This window comes from Saccostrea cucullata, unplaced genomic scaffold, assembly GCF_032062105.1.
Source record: "Saccostrea cucullata isolate Sc308-1 unplaced genomic scaffold, CSIRO_AGI_Scuc_v1 ctg8035, whole genome shotgun sequence".
In the NCBI taxonomy this organism is placed as follows: domain Eukaryota; kingdom Metazoa; phylum Mollusca; class Bivalvia; order Ostreida; family Ostreidae; genus Saccostrea; species Saccostrea cuccullata.
The window spans coordinates 15724-28503 of NW_026928470.1; the positions used below are offsets into that span (position 1 = coordinate 15724).

General features: G+C 32.0%; 1 protein-coding gene across 1 annotated transcript; it reads right to left on the reverse strand.

The window, feature by feature from the left end:
• Positions 1 to 2298: 2298 nt before the first annotated feature.
• Positions 2299 to 11374, reverse strand: LOC134277696 (uncharacterized). Its single transcript, XM_062760021.1, has 7 exons — positions 11248 to 11374; positions 4889 to 5233; positions 4288 to 4671; positions 3928 to 4110; positions 3467 to 3517; positions 3208 to 3316; positions 2299 to 2946 (listed from the first exon to the last, which is right to left on the reverse strand). Exons 1-7 carry the CDS (start codon positions 11288 to 11290, stop codon positions 2805 to 2807), a joined length of 1257 nt encoding a protein of 418 aa, XP_062616005.1. The 5' UTR covers positions 11291 to 11374; the 3' UTR covers positions 2299 to 2804.
• Positions 11375 to 12780: the final 1406 nt, after the last annotated feature.

The window sequence follows — 12780 nt, forward strand, 5'->3', positions numbered from 1 at the left end:
TGTCACTCTTCCGTCCTCAAATTTTCTGTTTTTTCCTAATAACTTTTTTAATGGTTGCCCAATTTGGTATGGTAGTTTAATAGGCAGAAAGACATATTTTGATGCTTAGTTTGTTTCTCTATGACCCTTGGTTTGGAGCTGGGTGGTGGGGTAGATTCCTTAACTTTATATAAGAATGCATTGGCAAAGAGAGATAACTGCTAAAGATGTTCCCATTGTAAACTGTATGCTGCTATGAGTCCCATGGGATTACCACCTCTGTCTGCAAGTGAAGTTTGTTTTGAAGTTAAGTCAATTTAGAATGCTATGAACACTCTGAAATGTGGATTTAAATATAAATGTTCATACTTTATTTTGTTAAAATAGTGATGATCTCATTGAATTCTAAAAAAAAGAAATAGATTAAAGAAGATATATTTGTTATTTTTACTTTTTTCCCTTTATGTAAATTCAAGAATATTATTAATTTTTAAGGTAGTTGTATAAAAACCCCATTCTATCATTATAGATACTGAAAAAGTTCTTATAGTAACTTTAGAAGAAAAGGATGAGAGAGGTACAGTTAATCCCTTGGGATTAATTATCAAGCCTGCTGCAGAAAATTTAGTAGGCTTATCCTAAATTTATCTGTCACTTTAAGATTAATGAAAACCTTTGTCTGCAGTTAAGGTCAAGTCTTCATGATATTTGCATTCATTGAAGGATGGCATTTTATATAACATATGCTTTATTATTGTTTAAATATACATTCAAATTGAATATTAAGTTGTTCTTTACTGCCTAATGTAAATACAAGGGTATTATTTACAGGTTTTTGAATATTTATGAATTATCTTGAAATTTTAAGAATACAGTTGCTATTGCTTATTCTTAGTACATTTTTTATGAAGAATTCCATAAGCTGCACCTTATATTTCTACTCTATGGCAGGACCCTTGCTGACTGGTCAGTTTTCTAGTTTGTCTAATCTTTTATAAGGGAAGAGGCAAAAAATCATATAAAAAGTTGAGAGGGCTACATTATTGCAGCTGTATTTTATCCAACTCTTTACATTCATGTCTACAGGCCAATAAACTTACTTGAATTTTCTACCATCCAATATAAAACCAGCAAATTGGTCTGTAGAAACAACTATAAAGGGTACGGAGGTGAATAAAATAATACAGATAGTGAAAATATATATCTAGATTAAGGGATTGAAAGGCAGATTTATTGACTAAAGCTTGAAAGTAGAGACATTCTTTCAAACAATTCGAAGAAAATATTGACCTCATTTTTAGCGATATGGCACAAGCACTTGTTTCGGAAATAAATTTCAAACCTATAGTATAATGATAACACGTTATTATTATACTATAGGTCAAAAATTTATCACAGAAACAAGTGCCTGTGCGTTATGGTCATCAATATTAATATATAAAACCATAACTGCAGCTACTTCATACCATGAAAACAATGAAAACGGTAAGCCCCCACGAAAATGAATGATTTTACAATGCTTTAACCTATGCAATTTTAAGAGAAAAAAATTTGAGTTCAGCAGACTTGCAGCATTAAATTGTAGCAATCATTTAGTGATAAAATAATTACCCAATCAGAATAAAAATTAGCATTAGTTCATGGAGATAATTTTTCATGATAAATAATTGTAAAAAAAAAAATGATGATAAAATACATAGTTCCATCGGATAAGGATAAAAAACTTACTTTTAACCTCTAATAAAACGAAATGGTATGATAAGTTAAAGGTTTTTCACAAGTGGTTATGATAAGGCATCATAAATGCTTTAATTTCATTGCAGGATTTTTCATCATTAATAGACGAGCAATTGTTTTGTATGTACGAAATATGAGAATCATTTGATACATGCATTTATAGTGTCTCAAATACATTGTATGATATTGACAATAATACCGGATTCTTCATAGGTCTTCTCCCTAACTAAAAATTACTGTTGCAAACAGTAGCACTTAAGTTAAACTAGAGTAAATCAAGTTTGAACTATAGTTTATCACAAAATATTTTTACTATGACTTTCACATTATTTTACCTTTAAAAAATCCTACAAGAAATTTTCATATACGTAAACTTGAATATTCACAAAATATAGAATTACATGCAATTTTTTAATGACACTCTTCCTTCAGTTTAGCTTTGATTTCAACAAATCTTTGTACACAAATAGAATACCCTACATAATAATTTATTTAATTAATATGTAATTAAATTATGTAGAAAAAAAAATAAATTTGTTTAAATAAAAAAAAAAAAAACCAAAAAAAAAAACAACAAGATGTGAAGTTTTTTAAAAACAAATAAAGAAATGCAAAAAAGAAGCATCAATTTAACTTTTCATGCCATTGACTCGTAGAATGTGATGATACATTTAAAGACACATGTACGCATTGCTTTCCTTCAAATGCAGTACTTGTAGTAAAGATTGGTAATAAAATAAGTGATTGACAGAACACACAATAATTATGAGTTTTATGACACTCTAATAACACGCACATTATTAATAGAATTGTAAATCTAAATGCATGTAACAAAATCTTCAAAAACTTATAGATCACAAAAATTTGTTCAAATACATAATCATTTCATGCTCTTACTTACACTGTCTGAAAAAAATTATACTATGTTGAAAGAGGCTTGTCTTCTAATATTAATGTATGTAATGTAAAAATTGATAATTACAAAGAGCCTTTCTATAATATTTAAAATATTAATATTTTAAATATAATAAATATTTCAATGAACATTGTCATAAAATGTTACAAATGGCTTCCCATCAAGGGATTTGTCAATACAAATGGTCCTCTGAACTTTCAGAAAAGTTTGTTGGGGTTTCCCTTGGTAATTTTTCCAGTGTGAAAATGGAGGAGTCGGATTGGCTGAGTCTTGCTTCGTGCACCTTTTTATATTTTCTTTGTTGCTCTGCTGACCTAAAAGGCGGGAAATTTAAAAATGAAAACAAGTAATAATATTGACATTTTGTATTGCTGAGTTGAATACACATTTCCAATTAATAATTTAAAAAAATTCACAATGTACATCGCATTTGTTGAAAGTGGATACTGAGTATTTTATCCTAAGATTTGTAATTCAACAGATCAGATTTGTATTTTCAAACCAATGATTTAAGTAATTAATTTCCTTATGTACTAATTGCATTACATATTATATATAGTGGTTGACAAACTAACTTTCTGTTCCTACGAATGAAAAACCCGGCCGTGATTATCAATATGGTCGCTATAGCAGCCGCCCCTATGACGCAGTATATTGCCGTATTTTGTATGGCTCTCTCTCTTACTGTAAAGAAAAAAACCCATAAAGTGAACAAATTTAAAACACGTACAAGTAAATGTATTTCAAGTAACAGCATTAAATTATTAAGCTGCGTTCGTTTAATTCACAATTCTTTCAAATTTAGCAAATATAATTTCAAAAGAGGAATCTAACCTCTGGCCGAGGGTCCAGTTTCGATGACATTAGAGTCTGAATTTTTAGACCCTGAAAATAAGTCAAAGAAAGAAGTGTTTGGATTAATATAAAGTTACTATATCTTAAATTGCTATATGTGGTATAATTTACTTCTGAAAAAAATTGTTTGACTTATGTGCAGTTGCTAAACGTTAAATATATCTAAATTCACCGACTTTAAAAATTAGACACAGAATTTTGACAAATGAAGAATTAGTAGAAGACAAGCAAACGTTTAACAAACCCAACTAATTCAAACTTAGTTTTATATATGATAAATACAGAATCAGTATAAAAAACAAAATACATGCATTCGTGTTTGCTCTGCTCCTGTTTTGTATTGTTTGATGGACTTTTGATCTGGAATATTGTTCGATATCTCCATATTTTTCATGCGTAATGATATGTTACTAATATTGCTTATTGAGGATTGCTATAACCTGGAGATTTTGTCTTTCGTCCCGATGGTTGTGTAGTTTTATTTTTGTGACTATTTCCTTGATTGCCAGGTGACGTCACGAGTGGATTTGAATTTTTGGTTGTGCCTGTTGTTGTTGATGTTGTTGTTGAAGTTGTAGTGGAGAGTCGTGGATTACATTCGATTTCAAAATCTCCTTTGCTGGCTAAATAAAGAATGTATTCTTTTCAAAATTTCAAAAAAAATCTTTAGTTAACAACTCAGTAAGAAGGATATATTTAATAAAAATATCAGCAATATAAACGCAGATTACATTTAAAAAGAAAGAAATGAGGATGGTCTAACTAAAAAATAAGACAATTGCAAAGTATGTCAACTTTACCATTAACAAATATCCAAACATTTTGTGGCTCTTTTCCTTCTTCTGAGTATGATATATTAATAGAGTTTTCGGATGAAGAATATAGTTTTTCCAGTTCTCCATAAATGGTGTCATTTTCACACTCAATGCTTGTCATATTGTTGTTATCACTAATTGTCAGCATATTTGTTGCATTTGTACAGTCCCCAGTCAGGTTTTCATTAACAGGGTAATTTGGCTGCAATCTCACGTCAACGGCAAATACGTTGATTGTAGATCTTTCTGATGATTTGATCATGCACTCACAAGTATTTTTAATGTTAAAATATCGTTCCCTATGGAGGTACAGACCTTTATTTGTTGCGGTCATTTTCTGATAGTCACAAAAGTTCTTGATTTCTGTTTCTGAAAAAGAAAACACAATGCTATCAAAATAACCTTGGAAGGTATATATGCGCTGAACGTATGATATCATTCTGTAAATTTGGATTATTTTCTACATGATATTCACAGGAATTGTTTTACAGATTAAAAGAATGGATTTTTTCATGGTGAAACTCGATTGCTTGAAGGTAATATTAAGTTGAAATAAATAAAATAAATTTTTATATCAGACAAATACCTTTAATACAATCAAACACGACCTGTACATAGTCCGAGAAAGTGCGATTTCCACAATTCATTCGGATCCAGGGTGTGGCTGTATTTTGTGAAATGCCATTTAGTCCAGACAATCGAGAAAAATATAAATATTTATTGGCATAATCAGTCACATCTTCCAAACAGTCGCCAACTTCATGCGAACAACACGTATTATTGTTATGCTGCTCATTCTGGGGACACTTTTTGCCATTTGATTTTGCTCCATACTGTAGTTGTTTGATGGCAATAACATCTGATTGGTTGGCACATATAGAATTCATGTAGTTGTTACCATGGCATTTGGATGTAATGTGCTCACACAGTGCTGAAAATGAAGAAATAACATAGGGTCAAAATTCTATGATTAACCAAATTGTTGTAAACTGTTTTGCATTCAAACAATATATCCTTGTCTGAAAATGAATAATTATTTTGTATATTAGAATGATTTAGTATCTATAAGTATCCACAAGACGAGAAAGTTATTGTCAATTTAAAGTATGCATTAAGTTTATTTTGTATAATTCCAGTTTTTATATAGGATGTACATATACTAGTACACAAACCTATGGCGACATGAAAAATTTAGACATCTAGACTGCTACCTCGCAGCATTACAATTGCATGAGTGTTAATATACAAAAGACATATATACATGTAATTATTACCCTGCTTTCAAAGATATGCTTGAAATTCAGCAATATCTTAAAATTATAAAATGTCCCAAAACAATGTTGAAACATAAAATACTCATGTAACCACTTCCTTTCGTAGGTTTTGTCTTTTCCTTCGCAGATGCTTTGGGAAAACAGAGTTTGACTCTTTAAATTTAGAAACAGAATCAGCTATGAATAATCCTAAATAAATGTCATATTCCATAAAATTAATTTTTTTGCGATTTACTACCGGCATTATGAAAAAGTGATCGAGCTATAAAAAAAAATTCTCGAAATAATACAGATATGTCAATTGAGCATAAAATACGGATCTCTGAGAATTGCAGAGGCAGATTCAGGGTCTCAGAACAATGGGCCATTCGATCAGATAAAAACTCATTTTATATCTTTTATAGGAAGTATGTATTCAGCATCGTAAAAATATTATATGATTAAAGAACGAGGGCGCTTTTGATTGGCATTCGGCACGAATCTGGGCGTAATTGAAAAGTGAAAATTTTATCAACATGTCACATGAAATTTTAACATTTTTTATTTATGGGGTTCCTGTCCAACAGGAAAGGAAAATATTTTTCCGAAATCGAGCTTTGATTTGCTAAAAAATAAGTTGAAAATTGGCCATACTAGAGATTTGGTACAAAAGTGTACATTTTTAAACACGTTATTCTAAAAAATTTTCTATATCTGGATCTTCTCTTCATGATTTTGAAACGTTATTTGTGTGTATTTTAATTCAAAGAAACGAATACACCTTTTAGCTCACCTGAGCCGAAGCTTTTCTGATCACATTTTGTCCGGCGTCCGGTTGTCCATCTGTCTGTAAACTTTTCACATTTTCGACTTCTTCTCAAGAACCGCTGGGCCAATTTCAACCAAACTTGCCCCAAAGTATCCTTGGGTGAAGGGGATTCAAGTTTGTTCAAATGAAGGGCGCCCCCATTCAAGGGGAGATAATTGGGAATTAATGAAAATTTGGGGGCATATTTTAAAAATCTTCTTCTCAAGAACCACTGTGCCAGGAAAGATGAAACTTATGGGGAAACATCCTCAGGTAGTGTAGATTCAAGTTGGTTCAAATCATGACCCCCGGGGATAGGGCGGGGCCACAATGGCCGACCAAAGTTTGACATAGAAATGTACAGCAAAATTCTTTAAAAATCTTCTTCTCAAGAATAACAAAGCCATAATTGATCATATTTATATGGAAGCATCCTCAGGTAGTGTAGATTCAATTTTGTTTAAAACATGATCCCGGGGGGTAGGGCGGGGCCACAATGGCCAACCAAGTTTTACATAGAAATATATAGGAAAATTCTTTAAAAATCTTCTTCTCAAGAGTAACAAAGCCTTGATTGATCATATTTATATGGAAGCATCCTCAGGTAGTGCAGATTCAAGTTAGTTCAAATCATGACCCCGGGGAGTAGGGCGGGGCCACAATAGCCGACCAAGGTTTTACATGGAAATATATTGGAAAATTCTTTAAAAATCTTCTTCTCAAGAATAGCAAAACCATAATTGATCATATTTATATGGAAGCATCCTCAGATAGTGTAGGTTCAAGTTTTTTTCAAATCATGACCCCCAGGGGTAGGGCAGGGCCACAATTGCCGACCAAAGTTTTACATCAAAATATATAGGAAAATTCTTTAAAAATCTTCTTCTCAAGAATAACAAAGCCATAATTGATCATATTTATATGGAAGCATGCCCAGGTGAGCGATGTGGTCCATGGACCTCTTGTTTAAAAAAATGGAGAGAAGACCCAGAGACCACGAAAAACGAACTTTTCCCCAAAAAATCCAAATGTGTGAATGTAGTGCTTTTTTGTCCTTTTAAACTCAATGTATGTGTAGCGGTGATAGCTCAGTAAGTTGGGATAGCTGTTCACTGCACTGGAATAGAAAAGTTTTTGGTTCGAACCTGGCATGGGGCGTTAATTTTTTTTTTCATGCAAACAACCATTTATTTTGTCAGTTTCGTTTTATGTACTGATGCATTAAAATTTTGAATTAGATAAATTTTGGTTCAGTTTGGTTCTCGAGCGAAATCAATAATTTTATTCTAATCTTCTATAAATGTACATGTACACGTATCATGCATCTATATATGCATTAAATATTTTAGGTGTTTATTTTTTGTGAAACATTACTATGTTATAGTACCCCTTAGGAAAAACGGACAAAAATCTTACAATTTCACACTTTCAAACTAAATAATATAAAAAAAACCTATGGACGTGTTTGTAAAATCTGACCAGCTATGTTCAGTCAACCAAATCATGGACATTTAAACCATAAATGTTTCGTACAAATGATTCCTGCAGATCACACGCCAAATGCTCCCATCTTCTTTCTTGACATCACTTTAATGTATACCATTGCAAATCATGTCATTAAATATAAAATGGGTCAGGTTTAAAGTAGTCTCAATTTTGATTTATGTTATCATATGAAAGTGGATAATCAAAAAGCTTCAAACCCCTACACAGAATAAGAGGTATTATCTCTAGGTTTGGAGTACTGTAATAAAAATGAATATATCAGTGATAAAACTGTCATTGAAAATGTTTACTTCTCAAAATTACTTTACAGACCTTTTAGATTTATTTATTCTTCTACATAAGATGAAAGTAGGAACCTTCTTACTTATTATCAAAATAACATGACCTTCTTGTCCCTTTTTTTTTAAAAAAAATAAGATGAAAATGCTAAAAATTAATTAATTTGGAATGTTTCATTTCTTATCGATCTTTCAAATTCGGTGTACAACTCAGATAAAACTGGATAATTATTTTGACAGGGGTATAATTTTGCCCTTTTTGAGAAATAACAAAGATTTAATGGTCCATCGGATGAGACCATATACATGTACACCTAGGTCCATAGTCACAATAGTTGTTGGCACGAAAAGATCCCTCTTTGCTCAATGGCCTGAATAGCTGCAGATCTGTAGCGTTATGGTTTTATATATTTGTCTTTGACCATAACGTTATATATAAAACCATAACGCTACAGATCTGCAGCTATGGTCCGAAGAGCCGACTAAAGATCTAAATTTCTAGCCGCCGGTGTAAAGACGAATAATGACTCCCATCGAATAATCACCGGGGGGTCATTTTTCAATGACAAGAAATGACCCCCACCCATAGAAAAAAAATCATTTTTTGTAGAAAAGAGTCCTAGGGGTCATAATTTTATATGTTAGTCCTATAAAAAATTGACCCCCATTGAAAAATGACCCCCTTTAAAGTGATACAAGATTTATAATGGGAAAAGTGAAAGGGAAATATGCTGTATATTATAATTGTTCTTCCTTCGAGTAATTAATGTATTTGTTCGAATAGATTTTATATTTGTTCTTCTTAGCACGTAAAAATATAAATAAAACTCTATACCTTTCAATGGTACTGAAAGAGGCTCTAGATAAAATATTGAAATGAAGTTAAGCCTTCACACAAGTACTATCATATCATAATTTACTTCGCCATGATTAAAGCATACTTTAAATGTTTGTAGGGGTATACTTGAAAGTATTGTGGCAAAGTAACAGTTGAAAAATAGTAGAATAGTAGATTATTTTAAGCTTATTTTTAGTCCCTCCTTATAGAAAAATAAAGGTAGGGTAGTTTTTTGTTGCTTTTTGTTGATAATCGACTTCTTCCTAAATAAGTAAGGGTGGGGTAGGTATAACACCTAAAATATGCTCTTTAAAGCTATGGGCTAGTGTAAAATACACATTCTACTGAAAAAAATATACATTTAGACATAATCTTTCGATTTAGCACACAGTATTCATTCTTGTTGTAATCCACCCCTTTACTCAGTTCTGAGTATATTTTTCAGAGAATTTAATATGAAAATCAGAACAAATATTTTCATTTTTGTAACGTCTTCTTTATACTGTATCATAATATGAAAAGTTAATTGAAGACCATTTCTTTTTATGTCCCCGTAATCGAAGATTATGGGGTATTTACTGGTAGTTTTATCGTGTCCGTCTGTACTTCTCTCTGTCTATCTGGCGGTCTGTTTGTCCGCAAAAAACTTTAACCTTGACCATAACTTTTCATTTATTGGAGCTATGACTTTTATATTTAATAAGTGTATTCCTTTTGACAAGACTTTACTTTGGGTACCACCAATTTGACCTTTTTACCTTTACCTTGGAGTTTGTTGTCTCATTTTACACAAAAATTCCAAATTTTTACTTTGGTCGTAACATTTAAAGGGTAGATACTAGTACTCTCATACTTCACATATGTATTTTTTTTGGCATGACCTTTCATTGGATACTAAAAACTTTGACCTTTTGGCCTTGACCTTGGAGATTTCCGTACTTATGAAAAAAAACTAACCTTGGCCATAACTTTTGAACGGTAAGGGCTAGGGTTTTCATACTTCACATATGTAATCCTTGTTACGTTAAATCTTTCATAAGAAACCATCAACTTTGACCCTTTGACCTTTGAGTTTGACCTACCTTTCAAAAACTCATCCTAAGCCATTACTTTTGAACAAGTGATGCTAGGACTTTCCTATTTTGCATTTGTATTTCTTGTGAGAAGACCCTACTTTGGGTACCAATATATTTAAATTGCGTTTAAGAAAAGTTTAATCTTCGCTATGTTGCCATACAGGGGCATAGCTATTTCACAAACACATCTTTTTATATATAAGAGTTGCGAATAAGATATGGATACCCCAGAGCGTAACAGACGGACGGACGGACATCCCGATCACAATATACCCTCCCGCTTTTCAAGCGGAGGATATACTGTAAATGTATTATATTTGGCGTGTACGATATTTGGCGGAAATTGAATTTTCGACAAGTTGGCGTAGATTTGATTTAGCGCTTTTTTAATGTGCGTTACAGAAACGTTTATACACAAAGCATTTAGCGATGTACTTGATTTAGCGGAGGTTGCTTTCCGCGAAAGGCGCTAAAAAGAATACACAGCCAAATGTAATACGTTTACAGTAATGATATATAATACTGCTGATTTTTTGCTGTCAGTACGATGATTTCCACCATCGAAGTACAGTGTTTACCTAACCCTTAAGGGTCGATAAATCTTTTACTCCTTTAGATTTTGAATCATCGCATTGACCTTAAAATATAGCTATAATTGTATAATGTTATGAGATCAACATATCATCAATTTATTCCCAATTAGCTCAGGTGAGCATTTTGGCCAATATGCTTCTTTATCTATTTTTTTTGCCCCCTAAATATTTTAGCTTTAATCTACAGGGAGTCATTTTTCTATGGGGGTCATTTTTCTTCACGTGGGTTCTACAAATTTTTAGGGTGGTGACACTTTTTCTACGGGCAAAAGGGTCATTTTTCGACGTCGAATAATGACCGGGGGTCATTTTTCGCCGTAGAATATTGACCGGGGGTCATTTTTCGCTGTCGAAAGATGACCCCCGGTCATTATTCGATGGGGGTCATTATTCGTCTTTACACCGGCAAGTGATGGCGTCTTCATATGAGTGAAACAATCGAGAGGGACGTTAAACAACAAACAAAGATATACCAAAATAAAAATCGTATATTTTTTATAATACTTTTGGTGAACAGTTTTAAAAGAGAATCCTTTGTGTACCCAGTACTCTTTTTATTGGAGTCTACTTGAAATACAAATAACTTTTCTTACCAGAACTAAGAAAACTGGCAACCAGTATGAAGTAAATCTCCATTTTCTTTTCATTGTAAACACAGCATAGACTTTGACGCTTTCAGTTTACACATATTTTTCTTTGGTGACCCACATGATCTTTACAATTGCATGAACAAGAATTACTAATGATAAAAGTTCTGATTACACGAGGGTCAACGTACACTTACTGCATATTTATTGAATATAGATATCCTATCAATGTTACCTGGCAAGTTCTAATCATGGCTACCAAGAGAGGTGTTTTATCTTTATAGCAGCTTACACTGGGTCAAAAACAAACATTTAGTTTAAAGTTGTTTTTGCTTCCTCGATCAGACAAGTGCTATTTCTGCAGATTTTAAAATCATACCATACTACTTTACTTACAGAGACCATTATAAATATAAATCAAATGAACAAAGAACTACAAAGAAACACATGTTTCCCCTTATACGTGTACTGCCACTGAACATCATAAATAGAGAAGTCAGCATCTGTCATTTGTGATAGGTACGAGGGCTGTTCAATAAATAATGTCATCAGCTCGATGACATACAACATTGAAATCATATGACATTAAGCTTGAATTTCTCTAATTATCAAATCTTTAATGAATCGATAACAGTTTATGTGACCACTTTTCATCACATAGTTCCATTGTGAGAAGCTGGAAAAACAAGGGCTATTCGAGACACTGCAGTGAAAATAAAAGGTCAAGAAAAAGTAAACTAGAGTGAAATTAAACGCTTCATTAAAGCTGCTGTAAAACTTGTTAAGAATCCAAAAGAAATATTAACCGAGATATGTGAAATTTACAGCAAGCAATGTCCGTTTTATACACACATGAGCAAGTGGATTTCAATGAACAAAAATGATGTAATGGGCAACAAAGATGGATACCGTCCTTGGAGACAAGGACATACAACAACCAATGTATATTTGCGAAAAACAAATTATCCCTAGTTATGTTTGATTGACTTTAAGACACAGCAAATTGATAGACATCATTTTGGGGGTAGTTCACACTATTTAAAGAAACATTTGATAATAAAAAAGTTTAATACTCAAAGGTCACCCAATGTTTTGAAAAATGAGTGAAAACGATAGCATGTAGGAATATCTAAACAATTATCTAAAAATCAAAACATTGTACGTATAATTCAAACAGATAATGAAAATTGAATCCAATCTGATTAACCCCTCAAAATAAAGAAGTAAAGCCACGAAGGTGCATAATCGGCCTATACTTTTCAGGAAAATTTAACTGAAGATATTTACATTTCCAATAAATTTCCCCTATGTTTCTTTACAAAATAAAATGCAGTATATTTTCTCATGAACTACATTAGGTATGTATCACGAATAAGCATGAATATCTCCATTGTTACGTCATAGTACCGCTCTTGACGTCAAACAGTCAAAAAATATAGTGCACTCTGTTTTGTTTTAAAAATGACAGTTGAACGGCGTAAATTTATGGCTAGTCATCAGAAAAATAATGTAAATATAAGAAATGAATTTAATTTTTTG

Bases quoted from the DNA above. Each gene is read 5' to 3' on its own strand.
- LOC134277696 (XM_062760021.1), bottom strand. From the start codon at position 11,290: ATGGAGATTTACTTCATACTGGTTGCCAGTTTTCTTAGTTCTG. The intron at 4,111-4,287 runs GTAAAGTTGACA...TTCTTTATTTAG, and splicing joins TGTTTGGATATTTGTTAATG to CCAGCAAAGGAGATTTTGAA. The intron at 2,947-3,207 runs GTTAGTTTGTCA...CCCGCCTTTTAG, and splicing joins TTCATTCGTAGGAACAGAAA to GTCAGCAGAGCAACAAAGAA.